Source organism: Pseudorasbora parva, chromosome 1 (genome assembly GCF_024679245.1).
Source record: "Pseudorasbora parva isolate DD20220531a chromosome 1, ASM2467924v1, whole genome shotgun sequence".
Classification (NCBI taxonomy): domain Eukaryota; kingdom Metazoa; phylum Chordata; class Actinopteri; order Cypriniformes; family Gobionidae; genus Pseudorasbora; species Pseudorasbora parva.
The window spans coordinates 56,774,588-56,796,239 of NC_090172.1; the positions used below are offsets into that span (position 1 = coordinate 56,774,588).

The 21,652-nt window shown below is 40.1% G+C and overlaps 1 protein-coding gene across 2 annotated transcripts; it reads right to left on the minus strand.

Annotated features, from left to right (window-relative positions):
• Window positions 1-752: 752 nt before the first annotated feature.
• On the minus strand, window positions 753-21,378 carry trip6 (thyroid hormone receptor interactor 6). Of its 2 annotated transcripts, none has more exons than XM_067445978.1 (11): window positions 21,320-21,378; window positions 20,844-20,906; window positions 17,186-17,399; window positions 14,092-14,249; window positions 13,141-13,245; window positions 9,295-9,846; window positions 6,495-6,585; window positions 6,242-6,411; window positions 4,203-4,381; window positions 2,557-2,677; window positions 753-1,441 (listed from the first exon to the last, which is right to left on the minus strand). In XM_067445978.1, the coding sequence occupies exons 3-11, from the start codon at window positions 17,388-17,390 to the stop codon at window positions 1,310-1,312; spliced, it is 1,713 nt and encodes a 570-aa protein (XP_067302079.1). In that variant the 5' UTR covers window positions 17,391-17,399; window positions 20,844-20,906; window positions 21,320-21,378; the 3' UTR covers window positions 753-1,309. The 2 variants fall into 2 exon arrangements, with proteins under 2 accessions (XP_067302079.1, XP_067302071.1); XM_067445970.1 differs by having other exon boundaries at window positions 6,495-6,588.
• Between the last annotated feature and the right edge of the window lie 274 nt (window positions 21,379-21,652).

Genomic DNA, 21,652 nt, shown 5'->3' on the forward strand with positions numbered 1-21,652 from the left:
AGATCCTAAAACTAATCCATATGAATTGAGCAGTTTAGCCCAAATTTTATGAAGAGACTTGATCGCTTTATATGTTGAGCAAATTTAATTCAGGCTTTTATTCACATTTAAACATTCATCAACTCACACATCAGTCGTGGTAAACAGAAGCTCAAGCATGTTCGCTTGATGTGCGAGAACCAATGAGGTTCATTCTCGTGTTACGTTTGAGCTTCTGTTTATGTTCGCTGATCAATGTTTAAATGTGAATAAAAGCCTAAATTCAATCTGTTCATCATATAAAGCGATCGAGTCTCTTCAGAAATTTTTGACTAAACCACTCAATTCATATGGATTCGTTTTAAGATCTCTTTGTGAACTTTATGAAGTGTCAGAGTGGTAGTTGTGTATCTGTCAATGGAGGGACAGAACTCGCTCAGATTTCATCAAAAAAATCTTCATTTGTGTTCTAAAGATGAACAAAAATCCTACGGGTTTGGAAAGACATGAGGGTGAGTAAATGAGAGAATTAAACTATCCCTTTAAGAAGTCAGTGTAAACCTATTGTTTTAACCTAAAGGCTGTTTGGAGTGACAAGAGCAGGGGGAAAAAAGAACAAAAAAGCTGCCCTTGTTAAACTTTTCCACCTTTTTACCAGAATTATCAATAACATCACCATGAATCTAACAATAATAAATCAATATCAAGTCCATAAACAAAATACAGTAATAATATCCTTCAACAATCATGATTTCAAGTATTACAATAACGAGTGCTCGATCTCCACAGAGTGCAGCGGGAGAAAACATCATGTATTTGTTTTTGAGAGGATAAGAGAACAGAAAGCATCTGAATGGGGACAACATGAAGTGACCCCGACTGCCAGCAGAATTGGGCCGTTATTTGAGGAAACTGTGGCTTGTTTCTATATTTTCCATGAAAGGTTGTTGTAACACTCTCAAGAGAAGTCTAGTGTCTCTCAGAGTAGTGACTGCTTCTCCAAAGTTAGGAATGGACCCTGTTCACATTTTGTATAAACATACACACACAGATTTCACACATTTCATTCACCACCTGTTTTTCTGTTTTATTAAAGAAACAGCTTTCCAGTGAAACTACTCCGAGCACAAAAGTAGTTTTTTTGTTGTTGTCAACAGCTCTACGCTGCTGTGAGAGGGACGTCTTCATATTATTTGTGCGATCTACATGTGGATATTTAGTGTGAGGTCGCGGATAGAAGAAATACCAGGTGGTGGATGTTTAGATAGTTGCACATTGTGAAGAATAACCATGAAGCAGAGAAAGGGCACAGCGAGACAGGACGGAGGTGTTAGCAGTCTGTGGAGATTTTGGCAGAAAGATCTTGGATGCGACGGGCGCTGCAGCTCTTGCACAGAATGTGTCCGTCCAGGGGATAGCAGCCTCTTCCCTCACCCTCTGAAGAGAGGAGAAGACCACACTCCTACAACACAAACACTTCTTTCAAACATTTCACTTCTTAATATTCATTCATATATTTCGATATTCAAAATGTTATTTTTAATATATCAAAGTCTTATGCCTTTGTATCTGCAGTGTAAATGCATTCATGCCAGCGTATTTAACGGTGTACATATCAGATGCAGCTTCTGTGCCACCGCTGCAGTGTAAAGATGGCTTTTGTGGATGCTGATTTCATTTGATTGGCAACCCTTTAGCCCTATCGAGTGCAACAGTGCCCGCCCACTTTTTCAGCAACGTTGGGTCCAGAAATATTTTTCTTCCATTGGTAATTGGGGATTTAAAAAAAGTCTTCACTAAAGCATTATAAGTCATGATCCAAGCCAACCAGCTATGAACATTAAACAGGTGATGAATTGAGAAATCAACTTTTCCTTGAGATTTTGATACATAAAAGGTCATTGTAATACAAGATAATCTTGTAAGTTTCATAGCTGAAAATTTCGTTGTTATTCAAAGAAAAGCTTTTATAGACACCAGGCCCAGAAAACGATCATGTTGGCATCCATGTCATCTAGTGGCGAAACACCGCCTGCGCCTCTACAGAATAATAAGCAGCAATGAAGCACAATCAAGTACTTTACATGTGCTTTAGTATGTCAGTCAACACATCAAAATTTACAACAACCACAAAAGTTTATGAAAATAATGATTTAAAATGTACTCAAGTAAAAGTTAGTTGTTTGCTACTTTATTCACCAGATATATTTAACATTTTATGGCAAAAAACATGGTGATTTTTTTTTCTGGCTGATGACCATGATCCTGATTTATGGATTGATAAAAGAGATATCCAAAACCTCTCTAACTCTAATATGTTATCAAAATAAAACAATAATTCTGAACCTGGCTTTATCTATGGTTCAGGTATCTACTCTGTTAATGTATTTAATTAGTGCATATTTAATTACATAATAACAAAACAATAATTAAGTGTGATTGTCATCATTAACAAAATCCCCCTAAATATTTAGATGTCTTGTCAATATCATACATCACTAAATGCAACCCCTTATCTTTGAATGGATGCATTAAATTAATAATTCAACAGTAAGCACACAAAATGATGGTTCTTACCTCACATACGTAGCAGTTAACATGAAAACTACGATCAAGTGCAACGATCCTCACAGTCTCCTCCTGCCCCGGCTCTGGCATTATGGGCTGAGCACACACTGAGCAGCGGGGGGCAAACTTCCTGTTCAAACAGGAAGCAAACTAAGTTTCAGTGATAAAATCCATGTAGTAACTGGTAGGACATTTGGAAGAGCTTGGTATTAATAATAATAATAATAATAATAAGGAAATCAACATCTGCATTTGATTGTTTATCAATAGAAACAGAGGCTTTACACTAGAGGTCTTCACGGGGCACCCGAGACCCGTGGACCCGGGATCCGACCCGGGACCCGTACGGGTTCGGGTCTATTTTTTAAATGGTCAGCCGGGTCCAGGTCGGGTCCTAATCTATTACTTCGGTTCCCGGGTCTGTTAATGTTGTAGCCTATGCAATACGTCAATCGGACTCGGAGAACACCTGGCCGTGAGAGTCAGCGCGGCTTGTGTGTTTTGTGTAACTTACAAATTGCTAAATTAGGATAAGAAAAGTGTGAGCCGGGAAATGAGGTTTAGAAATACACAACAACAACAAAAACACAAGCTCTCTCTCTCTCTCTCTCTCTCTCTCTCTCTCTCGCGCTCTCTCTCTCTCTCTCTCTCTCTCTCTCTCTCTCTCTCTCTCTCTCTCTCTCTCTCTCTCTCTCTCTCTCTCTCTCTCTCTCTCTCTCGCGCGCGCGCGCGCGCTCTCTCTCTCAGCCTTTTAGAAAGCGGGCAGATTTAATGCATGCGCGCGGTAATAATGTACTCAAGAATATATTTCAAATCAGCAACAAGACCTCAGGTGAACTGTCACATAAATGTTTTCTGTGATGCTCAAATTGCGTAAAAAAAGGCTCATATTTCAGGTTGCTCCAGCTGACGCGCGAGTGCAGTCTCAAGCGCGTGTCATGTTTCTATGGCAACCCGAGCTTCCGCAGACCGCAGTGACTGTAATGACTTTAAAAATAATATGAATGAACCGTCTTGTTTAATCTTAAAGTTCTGCTAGTCACACTCAGAGAGATTATGGCAAATAAATAATGGTAACGCAAGCTGCCATGGCACTAAACGAGCAATAGTTATTAGTTCAAAAGGGCAAACAGTCAAAGTTATTATGCGAATTAACTCATAAATCCGTCACTGTGAAATAAAATTGACTTTTACAGCTGAAATGAGTGAATTAAGCATGCTTGGAGTTGGAACAATTAATGAGGAATATTGTAATACATCACAATCAAGGTACAAGGGAGACAACGGCTATATCGTTAGGTAGGCTGACTGAGACAAAGTTATTTTTCGCAGCTTGTTCATTAACTTGTTAACAGCAGTAACGTTATATTGTGTAATATGAGACAATCGGGTCCAGTCGCGTCTGTGTCTTCCCGGCGGGTTCGGTTCCAGCTATCAAATAATAGACGGGTCCATGTCGGTTCCGGGTAATATATTTTTGGCATTTTTCGGATCTGCACGGGTCCGGGTCCAGTTTTGAAATAATGGACGGGTCCGGGTCGGGTCTGTGTTGAACATTGCGGGTCTCTTCGGGTTCGGGTGCGAATTTTTGGACCCGTGAAGACCTCTACTTTACACCACAGAGGGAAAACAAAAGGAGTGAAGTGCATAAGTACCTGTGGAAGTCATCAATACAGTGGATCTGAGATGTGGCATCCACAGTAAACGGCACTCCATCCAGACAACAGCCGCAAACCACACAAGTGAAACAGCGAGGATGGTAAGCCTTTCCCATCGCCCTCAGGATCCTGTCTAGGATGGGCTCAGAGCATTTTGAACAGCGCTCAAGTGTGCTCTGTGAGCAGAGAGGAAGAAAAAAAACATCTTAAACTCCAGAGTAACATCATGTATATACTTTAAATTTTAAATGTCTGGAGGAGCTATGACCTTATATGTGGTACCATTTGAAAGCTTAAGCCCCGTTTCCACCAAAATTACCAGGAACAATTTGTACCAGGAACTTTTTTACAGGAACTTCCTGTAACTTTATTTGTTGTAAAGTGTAAGAATCATCTCAGAAAAAAAATAATTCTTCTGTCAGCCGCAGTTCCTGCGGTGGAAACGGGGCTTTAGAGTCTCTACTTTACCATTTCCGCCTGGATTTGGCCTTCCCAAATTAAAAAGCTTCCCATACACACATACAGTGGTCTAAGTTCAAAATGTTGGTGTCATTTTACAGGAAACCCTTTGAAGTTACATAAAACACTGCTAAAAGTGATAAACATGTAAGTATATGTTGTCTAAGCTGTTATAACCCCCCCAAAAATGTGGGCGTTAAAAAAAAAAAAAAAAATCTATAAATTCATTTTTGAAAGTGTGTAACCCTGTGTGCTCTCGGTTGCTCTAGGTGGTGGAGGGGGGTGGGTCAGACCCATTTAAGCAAATCTTGCACACAACATGACAGACAAACTTCTTTTTTTCCACTATTTTCTGTAATTTAGTTGAAACAGCCCAAACTGTCTGCAGGGTCCTAGAGCACACAGGGCCTGAGTTACACACTTTCAAAAAAAAAAATTACAGCTTAAGCCCCATTCGCACAGGACTAATATTATCTGGGGACCTCTGGTGATTTGTAATAATTGCAGAGAATGTCTGTTATCTTAATCCCGTGCGAATCGGCCATGTCTGTCATTTGTAAAGTAAAAATTCCCCCGCAAATTACCTACCATATTTGGCCGAACACCGAGGTCCTGTGATGATAGTAGTCCCGTGCGAATCGACATCTCTGTGATTTGGCCAGGATTTGGCGGATCGTATATAATTTTTGCAAGCTTTTTTTCTTCCTGTGAGCATTTCTATCTTTATCTTTAAGGAAGAATAAAGTCTGCATTTATAATGCGCATCGTTATGAATTCCCGTGCAGCCGCGCCCGCAAGGATTATACTTTCACTTTAGAATGAGTATCAATTTGGGATTAATCTGATTGAATGGTGTGTTTAATATTAACATCAATACTGTTCTTAATGAAAAACAGAACAGAACAGAACAGTACAATGACAAGCTTGTTTAAATAGGCGCTTTTACATTTAGCACTGAAACTGAATCATCCGCCGTATATTGTCAACTTCTCACTCGTGATAAATTAATCTGACTCCTACCGCTGGTCTGAGCTCAGTTCATGTCGTCTGTTCGCTAACCGAACGAAATTATGTTTATTTATTAGGCTACTGTAAAATAATCAAAACGATATCGATGCCTATTTATAATTTCATACAGCTATATAAGTCTTGACATCATATCCGGGAGAAGTCAGTAAATTCGAGTAAAATCACAGACTTGCTTATCCCGTGCGAATGCGCCACGCAAAACTCAGATGTGGGGGAGTAATTTCTAAATCACAGAGGTCCCAAGATAATACTAATCCCATGCGAATAGTGCTTTAGACAACATATACTTACATGTTTATCACTTTTAGCAGTGTTTTATGTTAACTTCAAAGGGTTTCCTGTAAAATGACACCAACATTTTGAACCTAGACCACTGTATGTGTGTATGAGAGGCTTTTCAATTTGGGTAGGCCAAATCCAGGCGGAAATCCCACAAAATGGTCCTGGAGTTTAAGAGGTTAAGGTTTTGATGTAAAATGTGCTACAGAAAGGAAAACATACAATAAATGGAAGAAACCAAGAGAAGACGACAGAAAAAGAGAACTCACTATGTAGCAGTTCTCGCAGTAGCTCTTCCTGTCTAATGCATAGAAGGGCTGACCTCTCAGTCTGGCATGACAGGTGATGCAGGTGAAACACTCCACGTGAAACACCTGCTCCATGGCAATACAGCCACTGCCATCTCCCAGAACATTATCTCCACAGCGAGCACATCGACCTGACAGAGAAAGATGGAGAGAGATCCATGACCCTCACTGTGCACATCAAATAAGCAACAATGCATTAAATATTGGAGTATACCAAAATATTCCTCAGTTGGGGGGTGGTTCATGTCATACACCAACTTCTTGGTGAGTCGATCCAGCTCTTCCTCTGGATGTGGTGCTGACCCCTGCTGGAAGAACATTGGTAAACTGCACATATAAAACCATGTTCACTTGTACATATTTGATCATTCTTGTATAAATGTGAACATTTATTTATTTATTTACCAAGGACAATGCAGTCCAACATAGTTACAATACAAGTACTGCAACTGATGCGCAGCATATAGAGTTTATAACTAGTGCTAATTCTCAACTCCTGTGCCTGGTTGGGCTTTTCTAAATACATACTAAAACATACACATACAAATATAAAACATTCTCTCACTCACAGAAAAAAAAAAGGTTATACATTCTCAGACTTTCTGTAGAGTTAAAACGCACAAATCATGTTGACAACCTCTTTGAAAAAGTAGTGTACTTCATTGTATTGCTGGTGAACTTCTACTGTACTGCAAATAATAAATATATTTAAAACTGTACTTGCGGATAATCAATATTAATGTAATAAAAGGCCACTTAAGTATACTTTTAACTTTTAATGATTTTTTTTTTAAAGGGGGGGTGAAATGCTGTTTCATGCATACTGAGCTTTTTACACTGTTAAAGACTTGGATTCCCATCCTAAACATAGACAGAGTTTCAAAAACTAATGTTGGACGTTTGATGGAGTATTTCTGTGTCAAAAATACTCCTTCCGGTTTCTCACAAGTTTCGGCGAGTTTTTTTCGAGTATGGCTCGGCTTGACGTTAATAGAGAGGAAGGTCCTTGTATGGGCCGTACGGGCTCTTCTACCGGTAGGGTACGCGCGCGCGTGACCAGAGCGAGAGAGGAAATGCACGGCCAAAAACACTCTCAGCTGCAGATCCAGTCGATCCAGGCGCCGCGCTCCACTTTATTCCTATGGGTGACATCGAGCGACTTAAACGCTTCAGCACAGCATTCCGGGAAGGCAGCGCTGCATTTGAACCGATTTGAACGCAGAAATGACGGGAAGCGTCACAACATCGCTTCAGTCGCGTCGCAAAGTGGATCTCCACACTCCAAGAAGTGTGTTTTTGACGGAGCGGTCCCAGCGATAAAGGTTCGGTCCTGCTTTGGAAGCAGCCGGCGAGTAAAACTGCTTCAAATGTCTCTGCTGTTGGCTACCGTCGCGTGAGTAAACATTAGTAAACGACACGATCGCGTGCTTCGTCAATCAAATGCGCTAACGGTTAGTCTATTGTTGTTCTATGTATAACGTTACACTAGTCTGACGTGCAAAACCGTTTTGCTTGCTACTGCTAAGGTTTAGTCGCATACAATAGTCCATAAACCGAATCATGTCCTCATAAACAGTAAACACACACAAATGTTGACAGGCCACTAAATACAGTACATACCACAGAAACGGACGTCCTGCTGTTGCTGTTTCTCCTGTTCAATTTATTTCAGCCTCCGAATGATTCTGGATCATATCTATTAGCTGAGATCGATAGCCATGAGTTTCTCCACGCTTGAGGACGTCACCGCTTTGCGCATTCGTCATTCTTTAGCTCCGCCCAAACGATACGCCTCCAGGCGCTCGTTTTTTTCCGGAAAGACTCGGTACAGCCCATATTTATTTTATAAATATAATAAAACTAAAGACTTTTCGGAGATATGAAGGATGCAATACTACTCTATAGGTACTCAAGATTGACATGAGATTGACTGAAACTGAGTGTTTCACCCCCCCTTTAACAATTAAAAGGTGCAGTAAGAGATTTATGAGAAACACTGTTGCCATTAGAAATACATTTCTAATATAACTGATTGTATTCGTCTGAAAGAAGAATGTAATATACACCTAAATATGACTTGAAGGGGAGTCAGTTTCATTTTTGGGTGAACTATCCCTTTAAATGAGCAGTGTATAAATTTTAGTGCATATATTTCTCTAGCGCTCTGTAGAGAAGTTTGTCCGTTTAGGGCTACTGTAGAAACATGGCGGCGCAAAATGGCCACTTCCCTGTCAGGGGGCCCACGGTGTATGGAGACAGAAATGGCTCAATCTAAGGTAATAAAAACATAACGGCTCATTATGTCTTAATACATCACTGAAAACATAGTTATGAATATTATATTGCATTTCTGTAAATAGATCCTCATAAATACTACACACTGCACCTTTAAACACACACTGCTGATTGGCTCGCTCGCTCTCCTTCCCCATCATGAGTTGACACGCCCCCTTATTAAATAATAGAATTAGAAATAAAAGATGTACTTGGCTATAAATGTATATAAAACATTTCCCCGACTCAAAACAATTTGATCTTCAATGTCTTTTTTAAATTGAATAATTTACTCGTTATTAAGACTATTAACATTAATAAAACATATAAATATTGATAAAAATAAGAATTTCTTTAAAGCAAGGTTTTTTTTTCTTTTTCTTTTTTGTAAAAGCCACTCAACAGGAAGTCAGCCTTAGGGCCACAGATCTCACAGAACACGTTTTTGCAGTGAGAGGCACCTTTATTGAATTGATATCGGTTGGCAGAGCATTATGCCTGAGCGTTTTTGAAGGAGCGCTCTGAGCCTTCCGGTGTGTTGACCGTTACCTTGATTTGACAGACGCACGGCTATTTTCCAAATTAAAAATCGTCAACAAAAAAAGGCAGTGCAATGCGCCTTGCGTTTTCGTACCTGAAAAACGCGCTCTGTGTGATCGGGGCCTTAGGCTTCATGACAGTTTCCATCTGTGCTACAACATGACAAACTAACATCGACCTCTCCCACAAACCGGTCTTACCTTGTTAGACTGATATGCTGACACTTGGTCTTGACTCATCTTGACTGGCACTCCCTGGCCGCCTCTTCCTCCCGGCATATTTCCGGCTCCTCCCTTATAGGCAGCTGGATCTCCATGAGGTTCTTGGGCCGGAGGAGGTGGAGCTGGGTACCAGCCCTGTCCCTGACCCTCATAATGTGGCCGATCTTGCTGAGGGGGGCGAGAGGCATGCTGACGGGGCGGTGGCGGGGTGTAAGCTTGCTCTGCCTGTCGTCCACTCTGAGAATAGGTGACGGGCTGAGCCGTTTTCACCTGTACAGTAAAGCGTGGACCGGTTGGGGTGGAGGCGGTGGTGTAGGAGGCAGGCACTGGTTGTGGGTAAGGTTTGTGAACTGAGGAGTATATATAGTCCGGTTGAGGTGTAGAGGTGTAAGGTGGGGCGGGGTGGTATTGGTTTTGGAGTGGAGCGGGGTAGCCCATTGAGGGTCTGCTTGTTGGTGGAGCCCCCATCTGGTTGGAAGAGGTATAGCGGTCAATCGGGAGGTGCTGGCTGTAAGGCACATTGTCATACAACTGTTGAAAAATGACAATAAAATTGATTAAAACACAGAATCAGATCAAAAAGAATCAAGTATTACAGAGAGATGTGCAACAATACCAAACATTTACCAAAAGGCTAGAATATACCATACTATTTTTGCAGAGGCACCATGTTTCTGTGTGAGTTTGTTGTGTTTGGAACAACTTGAAAGTCTGGTAGTGTGTGAGCCACAGTCGTCAGTGTATGAGGCCTAGCTTTTCTCTAACTATTTACAAAATCAGCACATTTATGATGCATGCCTCCGGTTTCACAGACAAGGTTTAAGCCAGTCCCAGAACTGCTTTAACTGAAAGAAACTTCAACTGACATATCTTAAATTAAGTCACTGCCATTGTTTTGTCTAAAAACGCACACCAAGAATATTTTTTTCTAAGGCATGTTTATAAATGTTCATGAAATCCTGGCTTAATACAAGCCCTGTCTGAGAAACCGGGCAGATTGTAGTGCAGTGTTTCTCAAATGGTTGTCACAACCATTTGATCGTCTTGTGTGTGTGTAGTCAAAGAAACAACAACAAAACCTAATTTGAAATGCTTCACTGATGCGAGACTTTTGGTTTGACAGACGTGTGAAAGCTGTGGACTCTTCTGTCAGGCACAGTTTAAGTAGAGAGTGCCTGTGAGAAAAACATGTGAAATTGTCCTGATTCAGTATCTGAGGTCAGATGAGATTTTGCCAGGCTACTATTTGTCAGTGACAAGCCAGACCCACATCAAGATGTTTGGTCTGGAAACTCACCATTGACAGCTCAATCCGAGGGGCGGATAAACGGTTGTCTTTCAAACTCCCTCTGCACGCGATAGGATAGCGCTACAACCAACCAGAGCAACGAAGGTGAAGCAGAGCTCGTTGACTGATTAAACATTCACCGTATCCGGTCAGCAAAACTCCGAACACATCTTCCCTTTTTAAGAATGACTTCAGTGCGGTTCTTTGTTCTTTTCTCAGAGAAAAGCTTAACTCCAAGTCTTTCAGAGTTGCGGTCAAAGCAGATTCGAAAGACCGCCTTTCGCCAGTTTCTGTGTTTACTAGAAGCACGCAAACGCAACTCGGCCGTCGTCATTATGGCCCCGCCCGCCGACTCTATACACGATGTGATTGGCCCGGCAAGAGTTTGGCGATTACAGCTCAGAAGGGTATTGAGAGTTGCTAGACGACACTCGCAGGCAGATTAGATTTGCTGCCGCTAGGGTGTGTCTAGATTTCTAGGCTAATTTGTCTGTGTCATTATCCTAGCGTAATTTTCGTAATTTCTTATGAAATAAAAAAAGTATCTCCCCTCAGAAAAATTATCTTTCCTGTCCTGTCAGATATAGTGCTCATGGCACACTCTTCAATTGAGAGTATGTTGTCAATTAGTAAGTCATGAAATTACCAATGAAGTACTAATAAATTATGCATTAGCTGGGAACTGGTACCCCGACTGAGTCTGGTTTCTCCCAAGGTTTATTTTTCTCCATCATGCCCTGATGGAGACGTCGCCTTGCCACTGTCGCCTTTGGCTTGGCTTGCTCAGTTGGGGACACTAAAATTATGATCAAAGTTATTCAACGAATTATACAAATAAAATTTATGAATTAGGTTTTAATTAATTCTATAAACTATAATACTGATCTGCCAACATTGTCGCTATATGATAAATTAAAATAAGCTGATAACATCCCTGTTTTCTCCAGAACGACTGTACAGCCAAATCTAATTTTGTTGCAGTATTGTCCTGTTTGACACTGTGAAGCTGCTTTGACACAATTGTGTTTGTAAAAGCGCTATATAAATCAAGTTGATTGATTGATTGATTGATTGATGCAGATATTTGGTTTATTCTATTCTTCATGATCAGCATCTGTGTTTTATTAACAGTTCATGTCAGTATTTTGTATTTGAAACTTTATCCCAAAATACCATTTTATTTTCTATATTTTTGATGACTGTTGTGGCTCATTGCAACTTACTAACTTCACTATGAACCTAGTTTGGGACTGCCATTTTTTCGCGCGAGTTTACGTCAGAGACCTACACGGAAGACAATAACTTGGCGGATAAAGTCATTATTTTGTTTTTTTTGCGCACAAAAACTATTCTCGTCGCTTGGTAAAATTATTGCACAGCCACTGTAGTGAGGTGGACTTTGTAACGCCGTCTTTAGTGCCTTTATGGGTCTTGTGAGTGGGTCAGTGGGAATCCCAATGGAGGCCTTTCTGAAGCCTTTCTCAGCTTTCAACAAAAATATTTTCATTTGTGTTCCAAAGATGAACGAAGGTGTTACGGGTGTCCAACGACATGAGGGTGAGTAATTAATGAAATAATTTTCATTTTTGGTTGAACTAACCCTTTAAGTAAAGTGGGACAGTCCTAGAGGCGAGAAAGGCCCCTGGGTATCCGATCTCACCCGAGGAAGGCCAAAAGTAACAAACTACACAAGCATGCCCAAGCTACAGTCCTGCTTGTGTGTGTCAATCCTTTAGTGTCATTATTTACCATTAGGCAGTGCCATTATTAAAGAAATAAATACTTGAATAAAAGCCCTTCAAATTTGAGTCCTATGGCCAAACCAGTAGAACTAGTGATGTAGTGTATTTCAGCCTTAAGAAACATTTACTTATTTATCTAATTACTAATTTATCTAAAATTACTTACTAATATATTTGTTAAAGCATTATTAGGGGTTTTCGCACCAGAAAAACCTTTAAATAGTGCCTAGAAATAATGGTTGTAAGTGTACACTGATTGGCTGATCACACGCAACACAAAAAAAGCTGTCTACACACACAGATTATAACCTATATATTTACTCCACATCCTAACTCTAAGAAAATGGACAACAGTGATAGATGGATCTCTCAACTTTTACCCTAAGGAGAAAGTCCAACGCAACTCTGAGGGGACCAAGCGAAACCTGATTATGTATTTCAGATCAGCTAACGACATTGGACATCAACCACACAGCAAATGCTCATACCTTTTCTACTTTTTAATACTTGTTCTACCCAATAACATATTAGACAGGACTGTTATACAGATTGTAAACTAATGAAGGGAGTACGGTGTGCTCTGGCGTTCTCAGCGCCATCAAGATAAGCATCAGAACAAGAAGCGCAGCTTACATCATTTCAGAGTTCCTACTGGCGCACCGGTGCGAATGCAACCTAGAAAATGGCCCTAGGGGAACATTTAGTTCTCCAGGGGAACCATCTGAGAGCCTATTTCCTATAACTACTCAGTGCAAAAGCCCCTATTTTGAACAGTTACTGCTTTTAAAGTGTTACCTGTGTGCTTGAGCTCTGAGGGTGACTGTCCAGGTCAGCCAGCATGCATGTAAGAGAGTCGATCTCTGCGTCAATAGCCGAGATGTGCTTCTCTGATCCCCGACTCTGAGCAAATAACAACCACAAACAAAACTCACATTACTATACTTTCAAAAAACACAATATAGCCTAAATGTTGAGGGAATGTTTTAAAGTGCCTATATTATGCTTTTTCAAATATTACCTTTCATTCAGTGTGTAATATCACTGTTTGTAAATATAAAAGGTCTGCACAGTTTTAAAGGTCAAAGTGCCGACAAATAAAGTTATTGTCTCCTAAAAGATAGACTCGATTCTGAACTGTGGAAAAAAGTCATCAGTGATTCCAGTGCCAGTCTATGCTCTTCATTGGCTGCCCGTAAACAACGTCTCAAATACCTCAAACACTTAGTCGAACACAAAAACTTGATTTGTGTTGTCGACACATTGAGAAGGGGCTGTTTTTATCCCCACTTTCCGTGCACTTCCCAAGGATGAGGACTTGTTACCATAGTTACTGTAGGTTTTACTGTGCATCAAGTGCTAAGGAAGCCCCCGGAGCTGCAATTCAGATATGGTAATGAGCGTTTTGTTTCTGAAACATAATGTATGCGGTCGACCAATCACAACAGAATGGGCTGCCTGACTAATCAGAGCAGAGTAGGCTCTCAGAAAGGAGTGGTTTAGAGAGACGAAATGAGGTGATGTGCAATGTACATAATGTGAAAATTTACCTCGGATGCATTGTAGAAGGCCTATAATACAAAATTAGGAACCTTTAAAATAGCATAATAGGGACACTTTAAAAAACTGTTTGATGAGAAGGAAATTTTACCAGTATTTCTGAGGAAATTTAAGGAATGATGAACAAATTTAACAGAACACAACATGTCCTAAATGATAATTATAAATGACCATGTGGGTATCACTGACGTGAAGTTCATGGCTGGCCACGCGCGGGCTCCAGTTATGGTGCTCTTCTTTGGGCCCTTGGCCTGGAGCATAGTATCGCTCTCCTATTTGGGGAGGCAATGGATGATAGGCAGTAGACCCTGAGCGATCATCTTGATGCTGGTGTTGCATGGACCCACCTAAGCACAGCACACAAATATCAGTTCAAGTTACGAAGGTCAAAAAAAAAACATTGGAATTTTTGCATAATATACATTGCACATCACCACATTCATGTTGATACTGAATTAGTAGTTATTGGAACCCAAATCCTCCTTTTTCTTATATCTATTTGTTAATTATGCTCTTTCAATTTCTTAGCTTTTTTAATGTTTATGTGTGGCACCGGTGTATCCCACATTTCCTAAGGGATAAATAAACTGAAGTAAATTGAAGAACAAACTGTCAAATAGTATTCAATCAATTATTTCTTTAAGAATAAATTCACCAAAACAGATAGTAAGTTGTCTTAATATCAAATATCCACTGTGCTTGTAAGGTTGACAACCAAGTCACAGGACCCTTTTGGCAAAAGCATGATGTATATGTTCGTTTCTTTGTTTTTTTACACCATGTCAGCTTGTTTGGAGATTTTTATGGCAAAATCTATACTTTGAGTTTTTTTAGTTTAAAGGTCCCGTTCTTCCCGTGTTTTCAAAGCTTTGATTAGGTTTACAGTGTGCAATATAACATGAGTTCATGTTTCGCGTGTAAAAACAAAGTATTTTTCACACAATTGACTTATCTGTACAGCGCTGTTTCCTCTGTCCTAAAAACGGCCTGATGACTTCCTTGTTCTATGAAGTCCCTCCTTCAGAAACACGTAACGAGTTCTGATTGGGCCAGCGCTTCCCGTGTTGTAATTGGACAGCAGCTTAGCGCACTTTGCCCAGAAAGGTCCCGCCTCTTACCATAACGGGGAGATGCAAGCGCTGAATCCGCGCTCTTCTCCACGTGGGAGAGCACAAGACCACGCCCCCTATTTTGCGTGTTCTTGTGGGCGGAGGGTTCGTCAACAAACGGTTCTAGTGACGTCATTCCTGAAGGAAGTGCAGGGGTGTAGCCCAAACCGGCCGTTCGCTGTAGGCTTTGAAAGGGAACTTCTGTTAAATAAAATATCTCGCTTGGCATTGAACTTTGAGCTTTATAATTTTACAGGTATTATTTATGCTCCAACAGCAACATTACACACTAACTAAAGCTTGAAAGATGGGATCACGAAGAACAGGACCTTTAAACTAAATAAGATATTAATCAAACTAAAATTAAGATATTTAAATTCTAAAACAATCTGGATTAACTTGTGCGAGATCGGACAGAAGCACTGTGTGTAACTTAGCAAGATCAGCAGGTAACTCAGAGCTTGGGCTAACGTTAGCTTGTGTAACGGTAACGCTAGCCATGTTGTCTTCACTTGTGTTATCTTCGTCCATTTCAGTCGTTTTTTGCCCTCGTTCATGTCTCTTTGGTCTCATTTAGTTTTGCAAAGTTAAGACAATGTAGAGGCATTAAACTCAAGGGGTGCCAAACTTTGTGTCGAAAAAGTAAGGTGGAAAATAAAAAGTTATTCAGGAGCCACTTCACACACGACTGCTCGCTACATGTTCAAACCGGAAGTCCGTCCAATCTGGATTAACTTGATTAACCTTTTAAAGTGAATCCAAAAAAATAAACATTTTCTCATGCACAATGATAATAGTGTGTCACAATATATCGTTTTAGTATCAATATCATGATGTGTGCATATGCAATAGGGCTGGACCAGAATATTAAAATATTAGTTCGGTGGGCTGGTATTCGATTTTTTCAATTTGGGGATCCCCCTCGAAATGGTTCTCATTTGCACTTGAGTGTGTTTATACTATAAAATCTAGTGAAACAATACTTTTTTGGGTTTTTTACAATTATTTTATAGCCTAGCCGTTTTTAATAAGATTGAATTGGAACCCAAATTCATTATACTTAATAAATATATTTGCTTCTTCTTAGCCCAAGTGTTTCCTGCAACTGAGTATTCTCTGTCTAGAGTACACGACCTATGGAAGAAGCGCATGCCTGAGCTTGCATTTTGGGTAAGTAAAATGAGCACGGCTTCACTGTCATTCATTCACGGCCGCACAGTGCACAAGCGCTGTAATGTGACGTTAGGAAAATTTCTCTCACGTCACATTACAGCCCTGCTCATTTTACTTTCGGTTTATAATTTTTGCCAATTTGGGGGTGGGTTGTTTGAAAAGTGGGTTCATTAGCCGATTATTCTTAATGAAAGACACAAAAACTAAACAGTTTAATGACAAACTCCCTTAAATAGGTGCTTTTACATTTCGCTTCGAAGCCAAATCTGCCGCGATCCTCTTGTCATTCGGCTTCTCAATCTCGTGATAAATGAAATCTGACTCCTGCTGCTGGTCTGTGCTGCCACGTCTTCGGCTCACGCTGCACATTCAGCTTTTAATTGTAGTTTATCTGTTTTCTAACTGAACTAAATTATTTTTACTATTATATCAAAATGACAGTGTGGCAAGTTATGCCTGAACACCGGTAACACAGACTATCACAGCAAGCCTATTACCCATTATTATCAATCTATATGAATCTACTGTCAAAATGCTTGTCTTGACAAACATCCTTGTAAACAGGCTTATGTGAACGTAAACAATTGAGAAAGAAAACGGATGCGTGCCATTATATTGGATCAGTGCATTCGCTCTTAAAGTGACGGTAGCCTAATATCCCTGCTGTTGTCATTAGTCAAAACACAATTATTATACACAACATTATTATTTAATTTACACTGAAGAAAATGCAGTGGTTTTGTTTACGTTTTATTATTTAATTTCTGTACCTGAATACTGTTAGACTTACCTGAAAAAGCAGCTTGTTTTATTTGTATCTTTATTCTATTGCATTTATATATGCTTGTAATTGTCTATGAATATTCAGTTTCCTACAAAATCACCCTAATTATTCTAAGAAGATGAATTCGATCCCAAATGTCCATTTTTCCCCCCAATATTGTGCAGCCCTAATGAAGCATGATGTCTAAACATGCACTGGAAAGTATGAGGGTTCCTACCTGAAGGTCCAGTTGCCATATATCTTACAGGCATCCCATTTCCTCCTGTTCCGCCATTCTGCTCGTACATGTTGTATTTGGGCCTCTGGTCGGGCAGACCTTTCTTAGGAGGTCTGTAGAGCGCGGGGCCAGAGTGGGACATTTGTGCTGTGGCTCTGTCTGAACTACCCAGGGTTCTTGGAGGCAGCCAGTTGGGGCCAGACATGCCAGGCTTCTACATGGACAGCACAGAATATAAATTGTCACTGTGTAACGTTTCTCAGTTTCTAAGTGTCTTATTTGTGTCATGATTAATATATGACTCAATATCTGCTACACACCTCAAACCACACCTCAGAGTTAAGGCCTATAGCAGTGCTGTCCAAGCTTGTAAAAACTGCATAACTGTAACTACACAAACAGGTTGATGCTTTATGCCGAGTTTCCAGTGGCAACGCATGGTTTCCACGATAACAATAGGCAGGAAAAAGCACCCGTTCTCAGCCGAAAGGGGAATTCCAGGGTTCCTTTAGTCAAACTGCATTTCTCTTTCTCACACACACATATACATAAAATTCCCACAGGTGCACAGTACTAGCAATGTATTCAATCCACTCTCAAGTCTCCCATTGGTACAATAGCCATTGTCCCCAACACTTAATCCACAATCCTTTATATGCAGAATCCGTCCACGAAAATAAGATAGGAAATGTTATGTAATGATCAACTTTTCATTTGAGCCATCTGGTGTCCGCTGGACAATGTCCTGTGTATCCGAGTGCTGAGGAGTGTTTGTTATTATGATAATCTTATGAAAACAAGGCAAATAAACCTCACAACAATACAAGATGCTAACATCTGAACAAGCGTATACGCAGTGAGGAAAAATGTCTAATCGCAGCTATTAAAATATAAACGGGGCCTTTGAAACTTAAAGACAGCCTATGTAGTTTTTTGACACTAGAGGGCGCCTATTCAAAACAAAGGCGTAGCTTGAGGACGCCGAGATTGAGCGTGGATTTATGGGAGTCGTCATCTTCACCTCACAGCCGGTGGAAAAGAATCGGGATGTGATTCATGTTCATTAGTGATGTGTCGTTCATGAACAATTTGTTCATTTTAAACGAATCTTTAATATGACTCGAGAACAACGGGTTTTCTCAGTGAGCGATTCATTCATTTTGTGTTGACCGCGCATGCGCAACATCCAATATGTTCTGTACAGGAAACAGAATTGATTAGCTCATTTTTCGAGTCAGGGTTTGAGTCATTTGTTCATCAAGTCCCAGCCCCATAGACAAGGCTACCGGAAACAGAAATGATTCGTTCTCTTGAGTCTTCGGTCTGCGTCTCATTCTTTTGTCACGTGACGTGACAGCCATGTTGGAAACAGAAATAGTTCATTCACAACCTTCCTCACAAACAAGTGCATAGTTTTTTGGGGGGGGGGGTTTCGGGTTTTTTTAGCTAGTAGGCCTATAATAATTTATTGTCCTATGAATCCTGGAATGTTGGGATTGGTCAGAATGGATAAGTATAAGAGTTTATTGCCCATATCTTCTGATGATTTTATAAAAATAAATATATTACAACATGCAGTCAATAATACGACTAACGTTGTATATGTTGTGACTTGTGAGACAACGAACCGGCGCGGTCATGTGACAAAATAACGAGACTCAAGAGTCAGACCCGAAGAACGACTTGAACGAGAAGTCTCGAGAGACGAACTGCTTCTGCATTCAGCCTATGGGGACTTGAATGAACGACTTGAACGAGAAGACTAGAGAGAACTAATATTTTCTGTTTCCGGACGCACGTATTATATGAGGCTGTCATGGCCCAGATCAGACATGATGACAGAACTAACAGCTCGACCCAGAAGTCACGAGTGGTGTAACGTTACTAATCTTTCTAGGGAACAGATGTGTTTAAATGTGAAGTGACTAAATAAAGAACGTTTTGGATCGGTAAGTGAGGTAAGCACAATTAATTAATCATTTAATTGTCAAAGTTTGGCCATGACTGCATAAGATTAGTTTTTTTTTATTCCGAAAGTACTAAAGGTGTTGAAAAATGTAACATGTAACATTTTAATTAGATTGCTTAAATGAACGAAATGACTTGAAAAAAGATTTGTTCATTTTGCTGAACGAGATCCAAAGATCCGAGTCAGTAAAATGATCCGAACTTCCCAGCACTAATGTTCATGGGTGAGATTATTAACGTTACTGTAGTATGAAGCAGAGCAGGGCCAAGTGCTGTGGCAGCGATTGCTAATGAGAGACGAGCGCGACAGACGATGACAGCAGCGGAGCTTTTATTATGCCACAGTCGCCACTTCCACTTCTTCCGGACAAGCGTTTGCGGGGTAATGCAGCGCTGTTTTATAATATTAGATATATTTGAGTGATAGAAATTATGTCATAACGTTACTCTGTGGTTCACTTGCCGGCTGCTATGAGACTCTTGTTGCACACTGCAGTGAGATAGATCGGTATTAGGATATCATATTAATAAATGGATGGCTTGTGTTGCTAAATGGCATGCAATTAATTTTAAAACATTGTACGTTGGAGAACTGCTGTATTACTGTACAATAATTAAAAGCGTCTTTGGTGTTTCCATGGTTTCGGCATGACGTCACGGCACGGACAGTGTTATGGTTAAAATGGGTCTTTTCTCTGGATTTAAACATTCTTGAAAACATCTGGGATAATGCAAGTACACAAGTCAACAAAATATAACACAGTTGTAGTGGCTTTTGGATGTTTTAATTGGATTTTAGCCACCCTAAATTTGTTCAAAAAATTTATGAATTTCTATGTTATGTGGACCATAAAAGAAGATATTTTGAAGAATGTTTGAAACCACCTCCATAGAACTTTTTTCTCTCTCCATATGATGGAAGTCAATGGTGGCTCACAACCGTTTGGTTAACGACAGTCTTCAAAATATCTTCTTTTGTGTTCAGTGCAAGAAGTAAATTCATGGAACAACCTAAAGGCGAGTAAATAGGTGAACTATCCCTTTAAGATAGTAGTTGGTTTCTTACTGGCCATTAGCTGGTTATTGACCAGTTAGAAACCAACTACTATCTTAAAGGGATAGCTCACCCCAAAATAGAAATTCTGTCATGATGGCTCCAAAAATAGTTTGACCATCTTAATATAACTAGCTAGCAGCTGGTTTGTTTGTTCCTGGTCCAAAGAGTGTCGACCAGACCAGTTTGGACCAGATAATGACCATTACACACAAAACAAATACCACCTTAACATGTTTTTTTTTCCAACTGTGACCTCTAAATCATTGCACTGATCTACATCCTAACAAATGTCTGAGTTTGCAACCACCAGATAAATATCCAGTACGACCACACTGGTTGCACCGCAATCCGTGAAAGCTCGTACTCAAAGCCGGGGATTGTTAGGCCGATGAATCACCCGTATAATAATATTTTGAATCATTTAAAATTAACCCATTAAGCTACGATATAACATGTTTCTGCCGCTCTGTCCTATCATGCTTTATGGCAAAGTGACATCGACTGATAAAAGTGCGACACTGCGCACATAAACGTCATCGTGGATGGTTGCGATAACAACAACTCGTCTATGGTAACTTGTGTCCTGTGTGTAGTGGGTTATTTAAACAATAGGACATTAACGATTTCCCGTACCTCTTGAAAACGCTGCAGACTCCCAGTCTACCGAGCATCTGCCTCGTCTCGCTTGGTTTTCATCTGCAAAATGAGATCAGCACATGAAATGAACCGGCGAGCTGCGTCCGTGTCTTTCAAATAAAAAGTTCAGTTCATATATTCCCAGCACCGTGCTCGTACCACCTAATACATTAATATAATTGTTAAACATTAAAAATATTCCCTAAACATTAAAAAACACAAACGAGGCTTCAAAATTGTTTAGTAGCATCGATGAGCAGCATCCAGTTTAAACTGTATATTAAATAAAGCGAATACTGCAAGTCGCCTCGACTGATTTACGCGAGATTTTTTGCTTCTGAGAGAAATACAGTCTCATGTGATGCGAGTAACGTTAAACACTATCAGTAAGCTGCGTTCACTTTAGGTTAGTACCTAAACAAATACACTAAAGTGTTTTTTAGTTCTCGGTCGGTTTCATTTTAGTAACCTACTTTTCCTGGAGGATCCAGCCCGCGGCTGACAGAGGCCTGTATGCAGCGGTCCAAACGCATGACGTCACATGGCAAGCTGCTTTAACATTTAAAGGTAGAGTAGCCATTTTTTATTCATTATAGGAATCATGAAGACAAAAACACACTCTGATCAAATGGGTAAAATAAAGAGCTTTGGGACATCATCTGAGACACATAGCTTCAGATTTACAGAGGTGAAATGTAGGGATGAAAGGCTTGGGGCTAGAAAAATGAGGTCAAGTTCAATGCATTGAAGAATGAAAATCCATCATTGCATTACAACCCTACATTGCATGATGATCTTAATTGTAT